Source organism: Gadus morhua, chromosome 19, assembly GCF_902167405.1.
Source record: "Gadus morhua chromosome 19, gadMor3.0, whole genome shotgun sequence".
In the NCBI taxonomy this organism is placed as follows: Eukaryota; Metazoa; Chordata; class Actinopteri; order Gadiformes; family Gadidae; genus Gadus; species Gadus morhua.
Window position 1 is genome coordinate 14,163,478 of NC_044066.1, and position 21,510 is coordinate 14,184,987.

The following is a 21,510-nucleotide window of genomic DNA, read 5'->3' on the forward strand; positions in this document are numbered from 1 at the left end:
ACTCACATGTTTGGTTCATTCCAGTGACTACTAGTAAAAGAAATAAGGAGGTGGACATCAGAAGAAAACTAATATTAAATGTTCATTTTCCAGCAGAACTGTTATGAACAGAACAGTGATGGGGTTGATTAAAAGCGTGTTTAAAATTAAATAATATAATATTGTTTTGCTTTTGACGTGTGTGTGTGTGTGTGTGTGTGTGTGTGTGTGTGTGTGTGTGTGTGTGTGTGTGTGTGTGTGTGTGTGTGTGTGTGTGTGTGTGCATATGTGTGTGCATGTGTGTGTGTGTGTGTGCGTGTGTGTGTGTGTGAGTGTGTGCACCTGATTTCTACGCAAACTTTTGCCTTGTTTCCAACTCATGAATAATCATGCATGTAAATGTAGGGGCCAAATCTTGTCGACCCAATCATTCTCAGTGATTCATAGTGCTGAATAACCAATCATCTGCATGAATTATTAACAACTGAAATGCCAAGAGAGTACCCAGCTTACCCCCTGTTGACATACTAGAGTTGAACGCTACTATGCATGACGTAGCACCAATGTACAGCTGCTATTTCGTTATTGATGCTTTATCCAAAGAGTGAATTAGAATTCAGGTCATTTTGGTGTCAAATAGGAGTCAAAGGGGAATGTCCGTTTGTCTGAATTCCTGTCCGTTTGTCTGAATTCCAGCCTGTTTTGTCTGACTTCGCGTCTGTTTCTCTGACTACCTGTCCGTTTAACTGACTTCCTGCCTGTTTTGTCTGACTTCCTGTCCATTTTGTCTGACTTCCTGTCCGTTTCTCTGTCTTCCTGCCTGTCTGACTACCTGCCTGTTTTGTCTGACTTCCTGTCCACTTGTCTTACTTCCTGCCTGTCTGACTTCCTGCCTGTTTTGTCTGACTTCCTGTCCATTTGGCTGACTTCCTGCCTGCTGTGTCTGACTTCCGGTCCGTATCTCTGTCTTCCTACTAGTTCGGGCGGACAGAAGTGATCGACAACACGCTGAACCCGGACTTCGTTCGCAAGTTCGTTCTGGACTACTTCTTCGAAGAGCGGCAGAATCTGAGGCTTGATCTGTAAGTCCAGGAGAGTGGGTCTCTATGTTTGTGTGGGTCTGTGGGGTTCTGTGTGTGTGGGTCTCTGTGTTTGTGTGGGTCGGTGGGGTTCTATGTGTGGAGGTCTGTATCTCTGTATCTTTTTATGTATCTGTGTGTGAAACTGAGAGAGTTGTACGTGCAAGTTTGATACCTGTTGCCTATTGTCAGGGAACACAAACACATACAGTAGATAATCTCACAGACTACACAGACATAGACAAAGGTCCCTGTTTTATGATACCCATACTCAAACCTTTCCTGGCACGTTTTTGGCTATACTATTAAGGAATATCTTATCTTATCCTCAACCAAAGCCAACATATTGAACTAATCAGCTGTGCAAACATGTACAACTGGAAAACATGTATCAGTAATGTTCAACCTAACGCTGACATCTAATGCTTCACATTTATTTGTAAATATTTCTATATTTCTTTTTTATAATCATGATGATTATTCATTCCTGCTTGTTTTACATCTATACCTGCTAGTGCCATGTGAATGTTTATTTCCCTCAAGCCAATAAAGGTATTCTGAATTGAATTAAGAGAGGGTGACGGAACGACGCGGGCCTGGCCGGTTAACCTTTTCAGATGTTTCCAGAAGTGTGCACATGATAAGCCACAGTGCAGCTGTGTTCATGTTTTATTTTGTGTTGTAAATATCTGTCTGTTTTATAGTTCTTAGGTTAAAGTCAATGGGAAAGCTGTGTGTGTGTGTGTGTGTGTGTGTGTGTGTGTGTGTGTGTGTGTGTGTGTGTGTGTGTGTGTGTGTGTGTGTGTGTGTGTGTGTGTGTGTGTGTTCTCAGCTGGCTATGCTGTCGCTGTATTTGTCAAGTGTGTCATATACTAACAAGAATGGGGGCAGAGAGAGAGAGATTTTAAAAGACAGATTTTCGTATCTACGGGAACATATATTAACGTTGCTTGTCAAACTGAAATCATAAATATTATGAATAAAACATTAATAAAAAAGCGAGGTTAAGACGAATAAGTACACAATTTACAAAATGTTCTCATAATTATTTTATATATATTTATTATTGGGTGCTAAAGCCCAATAGTGTTGATACATATATGTGATTCTGGTGGAGCTGTCCAGCTAAGAGACTCACAGCCTTGCCGCAACAAATGGGGAACCCTATTGGCTGGGATGGACCACACACACACACACACACAGACATATACACATACACATACACACACACACACACACACACACATACACATACAATGTTTCTGTTAGTATTGCAGGGTTCCCGGTTCTATTTATACTCTGTGTGTGTGTGTGTGTGTGTGTGTGTGTGTGTGTGTGTGTGTGTGTGTGTGTGTGTGTGTGTGTGCGTGTGTGTGTGCGCGCACGAATGTCAGACCCTTTCATCATCATCTCTTCTAACAGCGACCATTTGCCGCCATTACCCTGCGATCACACCAGCTCTGTTATTAGCTTAGCGATGCGTCGCGCTGTTGCAAGCCAATGCATTTGTCCGCGCATTAGCTTCCTAGCGCCACGGAGGAGAGATGGACGTGCGCTGTCTCTCTTGCTTCTGTAATGTACATTACAGTTATACGTTAGGGCGAGGTTTACCCTGCTTTACAGAACACAGGCTGCCTGGCTGGGGGCCAGCTGTGGGGGCATTAAGACTACCTGGGAGTAGAGTAGTGGTAGCTACTCAGTATGTCGAGTTGAGTAGTGGTAGCTACTCAGTATGTCGAGTGGAGTAGTGGTAGCTCCTCAGTTTGTAGTGTAGTTGTAATAGTAACTGTGTAGAGTAGAGTACATTATATAGACTCTGTAGAATCTCTGGACCACCCATTTTAAGGTAGCTGTAAAAACATGATCTCCAATTCATATGTATGTGACAATCAATATTCAATTGGAAGAATATAAATGATTAATCGTGTGTGTGTGTGTGTGTGTGTGTGTGTGTGTGTGTGTGTGTGTGTGTGTGTGTGTGTGTGTGTGTGTGTGTGTGTGTGTGTGTGTGTGTGTGTGTGTGTGTGTGTTAATTCTGTGTCCTAAGCACTCAACATATGACTGTATTTTAGTTGCTGGGGTCATTTTCATGGAGATTGATCCCTTTTAGAGGTCCACTTGTTCCTGTAATTGTCCGATGGTCTTTCTGTTCTCAGTGGATCTGTGTAACTCTTCTTAGCTTCTAATACATTCCTGCCTCTGTCTCCCTCCATTCTCTAGGTATGATGTCGACTCAAATAGCGCAGACCTTTCCAAACACGTAAGTAGCAAGTGTTGAGTTTTAATTCTGCCTTTTTTTTTGTGTGTGTCCACGTCGGTGTCACAGCCTCAGGAAAAACATCCACTCTTTTCCTTGCTACTGTTTGTTTTTCCATTTGATGGGTTGGTCTCGGCTCGCGATGCTAATGCTACGCGTTAGTGTCTGTTTACACAGTTGCCGTCCTCGTCATTAAGCAACCATTAGCCGCGCAATGTAATCTGTCCTCCGCTACACATGTTGATCATCTTGTGGGCTAGCACAGCAGGGTAGCATGTCAAACCAACACACCATCTTCCATTAGCTATGCTGCGGCACAGTGGCCATTAATAACTGTGATTAGCGTAGTGGCAATTAGACCCCACTATGAGAAGACTCGGGCTCTCTGCTGGGGCCCGATGAAGCTCATTCCCTCCCGCTGCATCTTGGGAAAAGTTGTTCACGTTTGCTTAGAAAATATTCTACATGGAAGCAGGCTAACTCGGAATAAGGACTATTCCTAGCAATTAGGAAGGATAATTGGATCATGGACTGATAACCAACTGATGTTGCTACCGTCATTGACCGTTAACCTTCAAATGCATATCTATATATATATATATATATATATATATATATATATATATATATATATGCATACCTTCAAATGTCAAGCTTCCGATAATTGTTACATTTCTGAGGTTATATTTCAATTGTTAATCACCTAATCATGTTAAAATCCAGTGTTGTCAGAGTCTTGTCATGTGCCTGTGTGAGCCTGTGGCCCCAGCATTATTAAATGAAACAAATTATAACCAAGGCTTTTACTAAAACTGATCGGCACTCAGGCGCAGCGCCAGTTAGTGGTAATCATCGCAGCAGACGGGCCCGGTTAAACGCTGGGAGATGTGGAGTTTGTCTCCCTGTGTCCATTAGGGTGTTCTCCGGGTGAGCCATTTCCTCCCTTCCTTCCTTCCTGGTCACCAAAACGTCTGTGTTAGGTTACGCCCCATCTCCTGGGCTGCACTGTGGCTGCACACTGATCCTGCCGTTGCAAGTGAGGGTTTGAATGCAGAGATCATATTTTGTTGAATGTGTGCAATGGCAATAAAGTTCCTTCTTCTTCTTCTCCTCCCAGAGAGACGGAGAGTGTAGTGTGAGTGGTAGAGAGATACAGGACTAACAGTAGAGGGAGAGACGGAGAGTGTAGTGTGAGAGGTAGAGAGATACAGGACTAACAGTAGAGGGAGAGACAGAGAGGTAGAGAGAGGGAAGAGGAGAGGGGGAGAGAGGTACAGGATTGACAGTAGGGGGAGAGATGGAGAGTGTAGATTGAGAGCGAAGAAAGAGACACATACAGGACTGAGAGTAGAGCGAGAGACGGAGAGTGCAGCGCGAGAGGTAGGGAGGGGAGGGGGAGGAGGAGAGGGACAGAGACATACAGGACTGACAGTAGAGGGAGAGACGGAGAGTGCAGCATGAGAGAGGGAGAGACAGAGGGAGAAGAAGAGGGGGAGAGATAGCGTCTTTGTGGAGGCTTCCCTTCCATTCTCTGCTCCAGCCCCAGGGAACTGAGGCGACGACGTTAATCCATTAACGGATGATCTCTACTCTGCTCACCTGGCAGCCCTGGAGGGTGGAGAGAATAATAGAAACACACACACGCACGCACGCACGCACGCGCGCACGCACGCGCGCGCACACACACACACACACACACACACACACACACACACACACACACACACACACACACACACACACACACACACACACACACACGCGCACACTGATAAACAGATAGACAAACACACACACACAGAGGCATTGAGTGGAAAGCAGAAGCACTGACCTTTTTCAAACAAGAGAAATATCTCAATTCTACAACGCTTTTTGAATCCAGATTTTAGATTAAAAAAGGTAATTTGTTGAGGAATACCTGTTTAATATGCACATACACATACAGGTTTCAGATTGATACCACATGCGACCGTGATGGACCAGTTATTTGCCTTGGATAATTTCAATGTCTAGGACTTTTAGTATTCAACTTATGCATGAAACCCAGGGGTTTTCAGTTAAATTTGCGCATTACGTCCCTTTTCTTTTGTTGGTTGGTGACCGGCCATGACGTGCCCAACAGGTGATTTGACATCACAAGGACGAATCTGTCCAGGCCAGCCCCTGGTCAGTCTAAATGTCGCTGTGGTCAAACTCTCCTACCCCGACAGTTCACTCTGGGTTCCTCTGAAGGTGGTTTCAACATTGGTCTCTCATCCGACCGTTACTGTGCGGGTAGACGGAGGAAATATCCCTTGCGGTCTCGTAATCATTTTCAAATCATGACACAGCCTCAGGGTTCACTTAATGAGAGGTAAACAGGCTGGAAGGCCAAGACAAACAGACGGGCATGCCTGTCTAGACACAGACAGACGGACAGGTTGGCAGTGAGATGTGTGATGGACAGCACGCCATGTGGCACTGAGAGGGGTTGTTTAGGCATTGGAAACGATTAGAATTTTTTTTAAAAAAGAACCACTTTGTATTGTATTGTGGTAGTATTAAGTATTATGCTATTGTATTGTACTGTAATACTACTCTATTGTTATTGTTTGATGTATGATGTATATATGTATAGTGTTTTTAATATTTATCGTAAATAGTAACCCTGATGTCTGCAGTCTTACTGTAAGCCTGCTAGAGCTGAATGCCCCTTAGTGACAAATATATAAACATATTCACTGTGTTTTGCTTTGGATGCAAGTGTCTACTAAATTACTAAATATTAACCTGATCAATTATGTAAATCTGTAAATCCGCTTCATTTACTGTGTGTGTGTGTGTGTGTGTGTGTGTGTGTGTGTGTGTGTGTGTGTGTGTGTGTGTGTGTGTGTGTGTGTGTGTGTGTGTGTGTGTGTGTGTGTGTGTGTGTGTGTACTTGTCTGTTTGCCGAAGCAACTCCAGCTGTTGCAGCATGTCCCCGCTCCTACTTGAACCCCCTTCCTCCCTTCTGTGTTGTGTTTCCAGGACTTCCTACTTGAACCCCCTTCCTCCCTTCTGTGTTGTGTTTCCAGGACTTCCTGGGTCAGGCCTGCTGCACTCTGGGAGAGGTGGTGGGCTCGCTGGGCAGTCGCGTGGAGAAACCCCTGGGGTGAGTGGGCATTTAATGTACGCACTTATTGCATGCTGTACGTCCTGGCACTTACAAATAGTACTTAGCACCGTGGAGCATCTTACAAGTGTACTTTTTGTAAGTTGCTTTGGATAAAAGCGTTTGCTAAATGCACTAAATGTAAATGTAGATGTGAGTGGTCATCTCTCACGGAGCCAGCCTATCCTGAGGAGCGGATGAACGTGACGTGAAAGGGGTGATTCGGCTCTGTGCTTTTGTTGATTCCCTATTCTGAAGAAAACTACATTTCTCATTGCTTCTTATTTTTTAATGCGGTGATGTAAAAATAGAATAAAATCCCCGCTCTTGTATTTGAGCAGTTTGTCTCTTTGGCATCTGACAGGACTGAGGTTATTAGCTTTGCGGTTTGCGAGCGTACAGTGCCTCGCACCGGGATAATTAGAGGCTCCTGGTTACTTTCCTACTTTCCTTTGTCTACGGGAATGTGGAATTGCTGTGACTATGAGTGGCTTACACACACACACACACACACACACACACACACACACACACACACACACACACACACACACACACACACACACACACACACACACACACACACACACACACACACACACACACACACACACACCACCTCCATTTCCAAGGTCAGGCAAAGGATATGCATATAGTTCTGTCGTTAGCATTCAGTCAGACATAGGTGCCTCACATGCATCCCACAGTAACAGAGTGCTCATATTCCACGTGCACGTATTCCTCTCTGCCGGGGTTTTGTGAATTAGCTTCAGCTCTTTCACAAGTTATCTCGTTCCACAGATAAAGCCTTTCCCTTTGGCTTGGCTCTCCCTAAGTGTCTCTAATCCAATTGGGTCGGATTGACAGCCCTTCTGGCTGGAGGAATGTAACATAACAATCTGGCAACCGGAATATTAACTATAAACACCAACATGGCAGCTACCATCACTTAGATTAACGTTGTAACCAGTGGGTGAGGCGGTTGTGGTGTAGCTTCTTTCTGTATTCATAACATGGGGGTGATTGATATTAATGCATACATTGCTATGGAAGGTGGGTGAAATATTTTGCTAACAGCTTTCTCTTGTGTGCCCGCCGAAATATTTAGTTTGATTTCTGCATTGCATCCTTTAATTCCCTTATAGCCTATCCATCATTTCTTTCTGATTATCTTGTTATTTGTTATCCTTGTTGGATGGACAGGTTTGTGTTAACATTTCATGCACATTTAATTCTCATTCATTCATCAATAAGATGGGTGTTTTATTATAGCCTGTGTCTGCTCCTATTGTCTTGGTAGTTCGTGTTCACAGGCTAATTGGTCTTTATTTCTTTCCCTTATATTTCTCTTTTACTCTTTTATGCTATGAAGTCATACATTTTGCATTTGGTTGTTGGGTTTGTTAATCCAAATTAATTATTCCAAACTAAATGCTGATAATACTTTGCACTTCCCTGCATGCTGTTAAGGCTGTGAACCATTTAGGCGACGGTGGCAATTATGGTCTTCTGCAAATCTCCCCTCGAAATTAATTACTTTTAAAGCCATTGTTGTATACGGCAGGAAACACAACGCAGCAAAGGCCTGGAATAACTCATTTCATGGCTTTGGTTTCATCTGAAGAAGAAAAGCCTTAATTAAGACTCTGACGATTAAGGATGTGTGTTTTAGCCTAAGGAGGATTGTAAATGGCCAGAAGGGGGTGGGTCTCCATTTTGTAACCAAGGTTTGGGAAGCAGACACGGGCGTTGTTGTGTTCTGCTTCCCAGCGGCGGTTCCAGTCGCAGTCGGCTGCGTTTACAGCAAACCATGGTTTAGGATTAGAAAATACCTTCACCTCGCATCACTGGTGTGTGTGTGTGTGTGTGTGTGTGTGTGTGTGTGTGTGTGTGTGCGTGTGCGTGCGCGCGTGTGCGTGCGTGCACGCGTGTGCGTGCGCGCGTGCGCCCATGTATAAACACGTCGGTGTGTGACAGGCATCCCTTGGCTTCATTTCAGAGGAGCTCCATCAACCACTTGAGCAGCTGTCGCCATGGCGATGACAGGTCCCCCAATCAGAGAGGAAGGGGGAGCCGACCTCTCTCTCTCTCTCTCTCTGTGTGTGTGTGTGTGTGTGTGTGTGTGTGTGTGTGTGTGTGTGTGTGTGTGTGTGTGTGTGTGTGTGTGTGTGTGTGTGTGTGTGTGTGTGTGTGTGTGTGTGTGTGTGTGTGTGTGTGTGTGTGTGCGTGCGTGCGTGCGTGCGTGTTTGTGTGGTCACAAGGGAAAGCTCTCGGAAAGAGATAACATCCTTTTGCACTTTGAGGAATGCGCACACACATAGAGACACACATCCGTTCAGCCATTAGGTGCTGGAGGCAGTATTGGCCTCCCATCACCCTCCCCGCTGCTGAGAGTGTCTTCCATTCAGCAGCAGATCCTCCCCTCGGCTCAGCCATTAGGCACCAGGTCTGAGCCCCGCACCGAGACGACACCGTGGTCCTCCTGTTCAAACCATGGAGCTAGGGTCAGCCTGTAAGACCTCAAGATCATAGAGTGAGCCTGTAAGACCTCAAGATCATAGAGTGAGCCTGTAAGACATCCAGTTCATAGTCTGCTTGCAAGACATCCAGTTCATAGTCAGCCTGTAAGACATCCAGTTCATAGTCAGCCTGTAAGACATCCTGTTCATAGAGCCAGCCTGTAAGACATCAAGACCATAGTCAGCCTGTAAGACATCCAGTTCATAGTCAGCCTGTAAGGGTGCACTCACACTAGGCCATCTGGCCGTGGCCGTGGCCGTTTTTACACCTAACCGTGCTCAAATCTGCCAGTGTGAGTGTGGCCAGTCTGGCCAGGGCAGGCCAATTTGGCCACTTGGGAGAGGTGTGCTGCTACGGTACGGGCCGCCACGGTACAGATGCTAATGAGCCGACACGCGCACACGCACGGCTACGCAACCTGAGCTGGATGACGTATAGTCCATGCGACGACCACGGACATAATAAAGGCGACGAGCCTTCTTTCCCATTAAACGGTAAACATATATCCAAATAAGCAACAGACTCAGCAAAGTGTGAACTGTGTTCTCTGTGTTGTTGTCCATTGTTGTTAGAACTCTGACTGGCGGCAGACTTTATTATGGTCCATGCAGCGGACGCTTGGTGATGTATTACTTACGACGTGATGACGTATGTACAAGAGCCTACCGTGGCCAGGCCACAGTTGCGACGGCCAACGGTCATGGCCAGATGGCCTAGTGTGAGTGCACCCTAAGACATCCAGTTCATAGTCAGCCTGTAAGACATCCAGTTCACAGAGTCAGCCTGTAAAACATCCAATCTGGAACCTTGAATAATATGACAGATTTATCTGGGTTTGAACATTGTTGAAAACCTTTAGGAAAATCTAAGCACACAACTCAGCAAAACGTATGAATAAATCAGTTTAATTAATGCTTGAATATGTCATCTTTTGTCCTCCAAATTGAAGGACACAATGAAAGACGATGAATGTTATGATAAAATCAGCTCTGCATGCAATCTAAAATGTCTGACACAACGTTTTATTTCTCTTGAGAAATGTTTTACATGCCGCAGTCATTTAGACTGCGCCGTGAAAAAAAGAAGTAAAGCTCAGTAGCCACGGACAAAATGCGGTTTTAAAGGAGCCTCGACAGATGAGTCTTACAGACCAAGGCCCAAAAGTACTGTAGTTTCAATTCCCACCGTGTGTGTGTGTGTGTGTGTGTGTGTGTGTGTGTGTGTGTGTGTGTGTGTGTGTGTGTGTGTGTGTGTGTGTGTGTGTGTGTGTGTGTGTGTGTGTGTGTGTGTGTGCACATGAGCATATGTGTGTACATGCGCAAGAGCAGGCACCTGACGGGGAAACCTCTCCCACCCTAATGAACACTAATTATGGCTAATTACATTGTTCAATCAGACAAAGAGCGAGTGACAGACATAGAAAGAGAGAGACGAGAGTCAGACATATAGAGGGAGAGAGAGGGAGAGGGAGGGAGAGGGAAAGAGAGAGAGAGAGAATAACCACACACTTGTGTTCTAATAGGATTAGCATACATTTCTTTAAACCTCTCCTTTAGAATAGGTAATATTACGGTTAAACACCTAGGTAATTAAAACACCGTTAGAAAAGGTGATAATACTTGATTGATTCCTAAAGAGAAATGAAGGCATGCGTTGAGATTTCAAACTGCTGCTTAAAATATTGTTAAGCACTAATTTCAAGCTAGGGTAGGCAATTTATCTAAGAATCCATTTCTGTCATATTCGTTGAAATTGTCCTCACATCTTGATGGCCATAATTAAATCAAATGCTCTGACAGAAAAAAATAAGTAAATCATGCAAAAGTGCATTTAAACAGACCGTCTCTCCAATGTGACGTATATACATATACCAGGGACACCTTCAAGGTGTGGTCCATTTAAAGGTAGGTTCTATAGTTAACCCGGCTCTACTGGGGGCCGAGGGCATCGGAGTTCGGACCAAGAACCGTTTCCTGGGAGTCAAACCAATAGGGTTACAATCATCTTGAGGGTCGAATCGTTGCCGCAGCATTCCGATTCTGTTTCTTGCATTTTCCTTGTTGCGTTGGTAACAATGGTCCGTCGTTTCGGTGTTTCTCATCAGCCAGTGGTCTTTACCCTGGCTGAGTCTGGGTAAAACAGAGAACTCTAGCCCCAGTGGTTTTGCATTCAATTTGCATTTCGTTATTGATAAAATGTTCTCATTTGACTCGACACTAGGCTTCGTCCTTACGAACCTCTTGAATATTGAATAGTCCACTCACGGAAACAATTCTTTATCTAGAGTCCCTCTCTCTCTCTCTCTCTCTCTCTCTCTCTCTCTCTCTCTCTCTCTCTCTCTCTCTCTCTCTGGCGAACCCAGGCTGTTCTGTGTAGAGTATCTCTCCGTGAGCACCGTATAATGAGCGCTACAGCTCCACACCTGCCCAGGTTAATTGGTCCTCCCCAGCTCTGACTCCTCCCCTCAATGCCCTCTCTTCCCTCATACCCCCTCTGCGTTCCTCCCCTCCAGAAGTCCCAGCCTCCGTGTCCCGATGACGCAGGATGAGGTTGGCCGCATTTATTCACCGATTTTACTAAGGACACTCAAATCTCTTGCGTAGCGTTAACTGTGCATGTTAAATGTCTCACACAGACGCAGACACACAGACACACAGACACACAGACACACAGACACACAGACACAGGTGAATACATGTGCTGGGCTGTGAAGGAGTCTGATGTGGGAGTGCGAGGATAAGTGGAGAACTGGTCTCTCGGGTATTAAAACCTCCCTGTCAGACAACGTGTGTGTGTTTGTGTATGTGCGTGTGTGTGTGTGTGTTTGTGTGTGATGTCCATGAGTGTTAATTATTATTCCTGTCAAGTGTCAGGTTTCTTTTACATTAGGGAAATAATTACCATGAATAAAATATGTTCGTCATAGAGCGTGTGTGTGTGTGTGTGTGTGCGTGTGTGTGTGTGTGTGTGTGTGTGTGTGTGTGTGTGTGTGTGTGTGTGTGTGTGTGTGTGTGTGTGTGTGTGTGTGTGTGTGTGTGTGTGTGTGTGTGTGTGTGCGCGCGTGCGCGTGCTTGCACCTCCTCATCATAAAGTCTAATTTGTACTTTCGTGCTCAACACTTATTGCCGGGCTTGTTTTGAGTTGAGCGTAGAATTGCGTGCCTCTAATTACGGCCTTGCTTCAGAGGAACTATCTGGAATATCAGAGGTACCATCAAGAACTATCTGAGGTAATATGGAAACCATAAACATATGAAGAGCGCAGTCTGGGATGCGACCAGTGAGCAAAACAAGAGGTGAGATATATTGAGATATGAGAATAGATATTGAGGCAAGTGTATATTTGCAGCAGAACAGACAGTCCTTAGAGAGGTAGGTGAGCTAGGATTGTGTAGTGGTTCAGGTGTTTACCTGTGAGTGAGTGATTGACTGACTGAATGACTAGCCAGCCATTGTTGGAAGTCACGCAAGGGAGAAGTGGCTCTAAGGCAGTGTTTGGTGAGATGGTAGCCTGGGTAGCCCCGCCCATTTTTCCGGCGAATTGAGTTCGCTCTGCACAAGGGTCTGGAGAAGAGCATTACATTTTTTTCTGCTTCCGATACTTTTTTTTACGTTTTGGCGCACAGAGTCAGTTGAACTAGGCCCGCTGATCACAAAATGACGCCAGCCTACCCAGAACAACGTGCCATCTACGATTGGCTTGGTCTGGTAATAGCCAGGCTAGTGGTATGGATCTTGTGGTGGTTTATTTCCATATTACGCAGATGAAATACTGCAGCCACGTCAGGCAGCATGCTGAGCGGCACTCTGCATTAAGCATGCATCTCACATCCAAATGCATTCAGATTTCACTGTTTTACATTAACGCGCAACAGAATCTGTCTCTTCTGCTACTCTGGGACACTGTGAGGACCCTCTTCAAGCTATAATGATTAGCCTACAATGCAGACTAATTTTCCTCCAAAAGCCGGATGTATCGATCTTTGGTAATAGCCATGTCTTTTTTTAAGCCCCGTCGTGGTGGAATACACCACAGGGGTCTTTTGGAGATGTTCATGTTCACTTCAGCATCGTTTAGTGCTCAAGAGCCTCCTTCAGACATCTCTCTTCTGAGCGGCGGTCGATATCTCCTTGAGAACACCCACATTGCACACGCTTTGGGATGACGTGTGCGTGGTGAGCTGGGACCATTCTGACTGTGGGCTGTTATTCATAGCTGCTTTTAAAGCTTCTTTAAAGTTACAACTTTTCCCGCAATTGTAAATCTGCTCAAAGATGTAGGTCAAAGATGGATATCAGCCTACCGTAAAAACATACTATATTGGTTAAAAACATTTCCTCCGACCTCAAGCACATCCTTAACACCGAGTACAATCACTACAATCAAATCTGAGATTTAGGGTTCAAACATTCAGGAAGGTTAGACTGTAAGACAAATGTCAGACTTGCTCTGACAATAAAGCATTATCATATCGTATCGATGCTTTGTCTGCCACATCTCGCTGGGCACCAACGTGCTCCAACAGTGCTTCACTGAGAGGGTGATGATGATGCTGAACTCATAATCCATCGCGCTTCAAAGCCACCACCATCATACCTGTTGCAAAGAAGCCCTCACCATCCCCTTTCAATGAGTATCGTGCCAAGTGCTTTGAAAGGCTAGTCATGGCTCACATTAAATCCACCCTTCCCTGCTAACCCTGGACCCCTAACAGTTTGAAGACCGGGGTAACAGATCCACCGAGGATGCTGTCTCTTCTGCTCTTCGACCTGGACACCAAAAACTCATATGTCAGAATGCTATTCATAGACTTTAGCTCAGCATCCACCACCATCGTCCCTCAGCGGCTGATCGGCGAACTGGACCCGCTGATGGCTCAGCAGCTGAAGAGAGCAAGAGCACCCCCCCCCCCCCCCCCCCATCCGTCATGGCCTCCTTCTACGGAGGCACCATCGAGAGCATCCCGACCATCTGCATCACTGTGTGGCGTGGGAGCTGCACCCTGCAGCCCGCCTCAACCGCAAAGCCACCGGCGTTGTGGGTGACCCCAGCCAGCCCTCACACAGCCTCCCCAGCCTCCTGCCATCTGGGAGACGGTACCGAAGCCACCGGGCCGGCTCCACCAGACTGGGAAACGGCTTTTTTCGCTGCCCGGGAAGCTCAACTCTCTAACCTCCCTCCCTTCCCTCCCCTCTGTCCACACGAACTCTCGAGTCTGAAACCCCCTCCCAATTTGCCCCTAAGAACTCTGGACTTCCAAACCATTATGTTACTCATATTGCACATTTCAATCCATTTACGTTTGAAACTTTAGTTTATGTATACCGTTTTCTTTTGGCCTTACCTTTGCACTATTCTGAATAATTTTGCACTATTTCGAATTCATTTATTGTAAATATTACTTATTTTATTTTACCTAATTTGATCCTTTTATCCTTTTTAAACCGTGGGTCAGAGACAAACGCAATTCTGACTCCTCTATTGGTTTGGCGCATATTTTGGAATTGACAATAAAGCTGACTTTGACACTGGCTTACGTAGGACGGCGGTGTGTCAAATTGCTGTAATAGGCTGTAATAAAAGTCACACAATTCAATCAGGGATTAATGTTGTGTTTCATCCCCTGACTGTAAAGTTACAGGAGCTGAACACAACATAACATAATGGTGTCTGCACTCTAGGATCATACCAGACGCTGTAAATATAATGTACACTCTAGAGTCTAGAATCATGCTGGACTCTTTTGCCAAGACATTAGGTCCAAAGTATTGAATGTATTCTAGGAGTTCCTAGGAGTTGGTAGGGTTCAGCCATCTTGCTCTAGGATACCTACAGCTAGCCTGAGGACATCAGGCCGGCCACAAGCCGAAGCGTTTGGCTCTGCAGGGTCTCATTCGGTCCCTGCATCTCCACACTAAAACCCAAAATAATTCTCCCCCTCCCTGCTCCTCTGCGTACAAAGAAACACAGACTCCCGTTCTCCCTTTCATTTGAAGTCCCCCTGCTGAGCAGCTCGGATATAGTCATATTATAATTTATTAATTGTCCTAACTAATTAGTGTCCTCAGGCTTGCTGTGGGCATCCTTGAGCTAGAGGGCTGCCCCCTCCTTCTCCTTACTGAAATGCGTTCAATACTTTGGACCCAATGGCCTGGCCAAAGACTGTCTAATTCTAGTATGATATGTCCTAGTCATATCATAATATGAGTTCTAGTCATAGTCATACCTCGTAATAATATGACTAGATAGATTGATACAACTTTATTACTTAATAATTAATAAATCAATAACTAGGTTTACAGAGGAAGAGGCGTACAGGATGCCTAAATCGCTGTTCCTCCCTTGGAAGTCTACCGGAGGCAAGACGTGAGTCTAATCTGGTGTTCTGTTCTACTGGGGGACAGGAAGTGAGCCTAATCTGGTGTTCTGTTCTACTGGGGGACAGGAAGTGTGTTTAATCTGGTGTTCTGTTCTACTGGGGGACAGGAAGTGAGACTAATCTGGTGTTCTGTTCTACTTGGGGACAGGAAGTGAGCCTAATCTGGTGTTCTGTTCTATTGGGGGACAGGAAGTGAGTCTAATCTAGTGTTCTGTTCTACTGGGGGACAAGAAGTGTGTCTAATCTGGTGTTCTGTTCTACTGGGGGACAGGAAGTGAGCCTAATCTGGTGTTCTGTTCTACTGGGGGACAGGAAGTGAGCCTAATCTGGTGTTCTGTTCTACTGGGGGACAGGAAGTGAGCCTAATCTGGTGTTCTGTTCTACTGGGGGACAGGAAGTGAGTCTAATCTGGTGTTCCGGGAACAGGAAGTGAGTTTAATCTGGTGTTTCAGGACCCGGAAGTGAGTTTAATCTGGTGTTTCGGGACCAGGAAGTGTGTTTACTCTAGTGTTCCGGGAACAGGAAGTGTGTTTAATCTGGTGGTCCGCTCTACTGGGGACAGGAAGTGTGTCTAACTGAAGGTCTGTACCTCCTGTTGTTCTCAGGGGGATCCCAGGGAAGAAGTGTGGCACCGTCATCGTAAAGGCAGAGGAATTGAGCAACTGCAGGGTGAGTTTGACCGTATCTATCCAACTATCTGCCAGGCTGCGTGTCTGTCTGCCTGCTTGTCTGTCTTGCTGCTTGTCTGTATGTCTGCTTGTCTGTCTTTACATCTGCCTTTCTGGTCGTCTGTCTATCTTCTGTTTATCTGCTTGTCTGTCTCTCTTCTTGTCGATCTATATTCCTGTCCATCTGCTTGTCTTTCTGCTTGTCGGTCTTCATCACAGTCTTTCTACTGTATATGCCTGTCTGTCTGTCGGTCTCTCAATATTACAGAGACAGTTATGATACAGATCTGTCTGTCTGAAAGAGACAGTTGCCTATGTGTCTGTCTTAAGGAGTCGTTAATGATAGGTCTGACTCTCTATCTGTCTGTGTGTAGGAGTCATTAACGATACCTACCTGTCTGTCTGTCTGTCTGTCTGTCTGCGTGTAGGAGTCAGTTCTGATGCAGTTCTGCGGGAACAAGCTGGACAAGAAGGATTTTTTCGGCAAGTCTGATCCGTTCCTGGTCTTCTATCGGAGCAACGAAGATGGATCGTGAGTCTCCTCCCTCCATACCTCCCACCCACCCACCCATCCATCCCTCCTCCCTCCCCCCGCCCTCCCCCCGCCCTCCCCCCTCCCTCTCTCCCCCCCTCCCTCCACCCTCCCTCCCCCCGAACCCATCCATCCCCCCTCCCTCTCTCCCCCCCTCCCTCCACCCTCCCACCCTCCCCCCTCCCTCTCTCCCCCCTCCCTACCCCCTCCTTCCTCCCTCCCACCCTCCCCCCTCCCTCTCTCCTCCCTCCCTACCCCCTCCCTCCTCCCTCCCCCCTCCCCCCTCCCTCCTTCCTCAGGCCTCCACACAAAGCAGACCTCTGACCTTGAAACTGCAGCAACTGTGTTCAGCATGTGTGGATATTAAGTCCATGACCTGAACTGTGTGTGTGTGTGTGTGTGTGTGTGTGTGTGTGTGTGTGTGTGTGTGTGTGTGTGTGTGTGTGTGTGTGTGTGTGTGTGTGTGTGTGTGTGCAGGTTCACCATCTGCCACAAGACGGAGGTGGTGAAGAATACGCTGAACCCCGTGTGGCAGGCCTTCAAGATCCCCGTCCGGGCGCTCTGCAACGGAGACCACGACAGGTCAGTCGCCGGTCTCAGTTCACAGGTCACAGGTCACAGGTCACAGGTCTCAGGTCACAGGTCTCAGGTCACAGGTCACAGGTCAGTGGCCGCCCCCCGCCTGGAACATGTGATTAAACCAGCAGGTATCAAAAATTAGTCTCAAATCTGGAAGTTATGATGTAAACAGCCGGTAGCAGGTATACAGGGGTCAAAGGTTAGTCTCAAATCTGGAAGTTATGTCATCTTGTCTGTAAAAGTGTGTTAAAAGAGTGATATTGCATTGGGAGGATGGGGTTGGTAGATGAGTGATACAACAGCGTTGCTTGGCATCTACAAGGAAAATATCTTAAGTTAACTATGTTTTTTATGAGGGTTGGGGTTTGACTCAGTCTACTGTGTGCAATTGGCTGTGTTATGTTTTGGTTTCAATAAATGTCCTGCTGGTTCGAAAACCCCTCTGTGTAACAGCGCTGGCACTATCCACTTTCATTTTCACATTCCAGCACAGTCCAGGCTGTGGTCTAGAAGGATTCACAATGTCAGGGAAAAAAATCACTAAAGTATGGCAGCGTTGGAAAACCATTTAAAGAGAATGAAAGAAAGTCGAGTCCAAACAAGACATGGTGTCTAACCGGTCCCGCGGGGGAAGGTCATTCTCTCTGTAGCTCATCTGTGTTGCTTTCTCACGGTTCTGCCCAATGAAATAGTGCTGCATCTGTTCTGTACGCTGAAACATAGGATCGTATTTTAAATCTGTAATCAGTCAAAAGCTCAGACTGTCTCTTTATCGAAGGGTTTTATCATGACGGTTCATCACTGTGTGAATCAGACAGAACAGAGCACTCTGACCCGACATTGTCCACGCTTTGAATCTCATAGATGTACGGTATTAATTACATCACATTATAGAAGGCTGATGAACGCACATGATGGTTATACAGTGAGATTTAATTTGTTCGTAAACGGTTGAAAGCTTGAAAAACGCTGATGAGACAATTGATTATTTTAAAGCTGTTTAACCTTGCCAAAGTCACCATAAATTAGGCATAATTGCCGCATATAAAAATATCTTGTATCTTATTTGACGATCAGTCGACGCTGTGTCTAGCCGGAGGAATATTCATATTCGTTGAAAATACCGTCGAATATATTCATATTCGACGGTGCCAAATCTTTGCTGAAGGCACCCCTAATATATAAAGATAATATTAAAAGATGAGTAGACCTATTTGATAAATAATGGGTATTTACCAAGAAAATAATCACTAACTTTGAAGGGACAATGTGGAACCAAACCTTTTTTATCAACTACATAATTGGATTCAGTGTGTGCCATGACTCCCACACCATCATCAGATCCACTTTTCTTTTGACCAAGTTCTATGTGCATCCAACATTCTCATCTCTAATGATCAGTCTGTAAGCTTTTTTAAAACTCAATGTGCCGTTCAGCAGACTGTGGTGTGTTACTTCAGCGAGGAATCCCATGGCTGCCTCTTCAGCTGCTGTTATTTTACAGCGTCGCCGTTGGAAAAGCAGAAGTCCAACTGAATGCGCCACAGCAGATGGGCGGGATGTAGTTCAGGGGGCAGAGCCGGTTGAGTGGCCACCGGAATGTTTCTAGTTTGATCCCCGGCTCCTCCTAGCGTGTCGAGGTGTGCCTGAGCAAGACACCTCACCCTAACTACTCCCGACGAGCTGGCTGTCGCCTGGCGTGGCCAACACCACCGTCGGTGTGAATGTGTGCATGAACGGATGAACGTTAGGCAATATTGAAAAGTGCGTTGAGTGGCAACTGATTAGAAAAGCGCGGTATAAAGGCAGTCCATTTACCATTTACCACAAGGTAAATGTTGCTACTGTGTCACTCAGTGGTGCTGGTATTCAAATGCATCCTCGAATATAGCATACTGCTATGCATGGGCGGGTGGGCGAGATAACAGGTGCTGCGATTCAGCCCACAGCAAGTTTGCAATGCTTGCTGGGACTTGTAGTACCCCGCAGCGTGGGAGATGGAGATGGTGGCCAACACTTTCTGAACACTCTAATGATTAAGCGGGCCGGTTAGACTCTGGCGGAGGGCCTGATCCGGCCCCCGGGCCTCGTGTTTGACGCATGTGCTCCAGGCTGTAGCCAGGAAGCTAATCCTGCATTCACCTCACTAGCGAACTGACTCATGGGTTGAGAATTATAATAACAATCTCATTGATGTCTCCTCAATGGAACAATGTGGAAGGAAATGTTATTTTAAGTACAAATAATTATGTTGGAGCTGCATACTGGATACACTGTTTGTGTTGTCAAGCGGTGGCTAGACGCCGTAGGACGCCAATCACACACACAGCGCACCGCCCGCAGCCCTTTGTCAGGGTGAGGGAATATGCAAACAAACAGACTCGAGGGCGGGAATCGAACCAACGTCTCCAGAGCCACCAGGCCACCTTCTACTCCTAAACCGAATCTATTCTAATCATTGAATCTAATATGGACGTAATCAGAAACTGAATTCCCTAAATTCATTTAAGTTCTCACTGAAAGACGAATGAGGAATTAACCATAGCCCCACAACCTGTACTACTGTAAATTAGGTGTGTGTGTGTGTGTGTGTGCGTGTGCGTGAGCGTGTGTGTGTGCGTGTGCGTGTGCCTGTGCGTGTCTGTGTGTGCACATGGACATGATATGTTTGCACAATCATGTGGAAATAATGAGAAGTGGAATTGTGTTTACAGAGGGATAGGCTCTGGCAGAAGGCCTGATCTGGCCCCAGGGCCTGATACGGGACCAGGGTCTTGAGTTTGATATGTGTCCTGCTTTTGGGTGTAGCCAGAACCTATTCCTGCATTACCCACGCTAGCGAACCGACTCATCAAGAATAATAATAAAACAATCTCATCAATATCTTTTCAACACACATACACACACTCACACACACTCACACACACACACACACACTCTCTCTCTCTCTCTCTCTCTCTCTCTCTCTCTCTCTCTCTCTCTCTCTCTCTCTCTCTCTCTCTCTCTCTCTCTCTCTCTCTCTCTCTCTCTCTCTCTCTCTCTCTCTCTCTCTCTCTCTCTCTCTCTCTCTCTCTCTCTCTCACACACACACACAGTGGGAGGGAAGGATATCTTTAGTACAGATAGCTGTGTTGAAACTGCAGATTGAACATAGACACAAACACTAGACACAAAAGTGCATCTTGCTAAAGCGCACACAATGCACCCACTCAATATTCTGTCTCCTTTGTTTTTCTCCAACACACAGACACTTTCACACGCGCACACTCTAACCCACACTCTCTAACCACAGGAGTACTGGTGCGCACACAAACACACACTACACACTCTTAGAATGTAACATCTGGGAGAGCAGATAAGAGAGTCTGAGAACCTCAGTCATCAGTAACAAACGCACATGCACACACGCACACACACATGCACATGCGCGCACTCATGCACACACACCGTCACCCTCTCTTTGAGGAGGAAGCAGACAGGTTCAGATACATCTCCTTTCTTCTATTCTGTTGAGAAGAGTCCATCTGACTCAGAGATCAGAGATAATGGCCTGCCTTCACCCAGAGGCTAAACCTGCCTCTGGACACCTGATAACGTCCCTGACGCCACCTCTTGCCTTACACTTTACCTGGGGTTTCCCGTAGTATTACAAGAGCACTTCCTGTAGTTTTACCTCTGCACTTCCTGTAGTTTCACACACTTGTGTTCATCCTCTAGAAATGCATGTAATGTATAATCCACAGCAACCAAGACATTATTGTGTGATAATCCACAACAGCGTGATAAAGGACTCTGACGCCTGGTTACTTAGATACGACAACTAAAAATTGCTTACAAATTGGAAAAAACAAAAAAACAATTTTCTGTTGCATTTCAAAATTGGAAATAGTGTCCATGGCAACGCTATGTTGTTCACAGCAGTGGTCGGCGTTTCAGTAATAACAGACCACTAAAGACTGTAATAGACCAATCAGCATCGAGTCTTCGACCAAGCTGTGTAATAATAAATCTTAGCTTATGCCTACAATTAGCCTGAATCGGGCTCTAAATACGGAGACACTCACACTCATGCGCACACATATACACCCACACAAAGACACACACATGTTACAGTTCCATTCTCATAGACGCACCCGCGTGTGTTCATCATTTATTTGGATCACTTTGAGTCACTGGAGCTGTGTTGGCATCGTCTCACTCTGAGGATTCGTCCGTATTTTGGCCCGCCTGTTCCTCTTCCTGTAACAAGGGTCTTTAGGGTGTTCTGAAGGAGCTCTGTGTTCCCGTCTGTCCTACTTTCACTTCCTTTCAAGACCACAGAGCCTCTCGTTCACCAAAGAACTGCGCTGGTACGCCACTGGTATGCCACTGTTGTTTGTGGCATACT

At 45.9% G+C, this 21,510-nt stretch overlaps 1 protein-coding gene across 2 annotated transcripts in view; it reads left to right on the plus strand.

Annotated features, from left to right (window-relative positions):
- LOC115531985 (copine-8) overlaps positions 1-21,510 on the plus strand; it is a 61,928-nt gene that overhangs the window by 17,835 nt on the left and 22,583 nt on the right. The window contains exons 4-10 of one of the 2 annotated variants that reach the window (XM_030341387.1): positions 958-1,061; positions 3,279-3,318; positions 6,369-6,445; positions 15,260-15,331; positions 15,950-16,013; positions 16,441-16,544; positions 17,022-17,126. In XM_030341387.1, coding sequence (XP_030197247.1) covers positions 958-1,061; positions 3,279-3,318; positions 6,369-6,445; positions 15,260-15,331; positions 15,950-16,013; positions 16,441-16,544; positions 17,022-17,126 — 566 coding nt within the window. The remainder of the gene's footprint in view (positions 1-957; positions 1,062-3,278; positions 3,319-6,368; positions 6,446-15,259; positions 15,332-15,949; positions 16,014-16,440; positions 16,545-17,021; positions 17,127-21,510) is intronic. The other variant, XM_030341388.1, reaches the window with a different exon arrangement.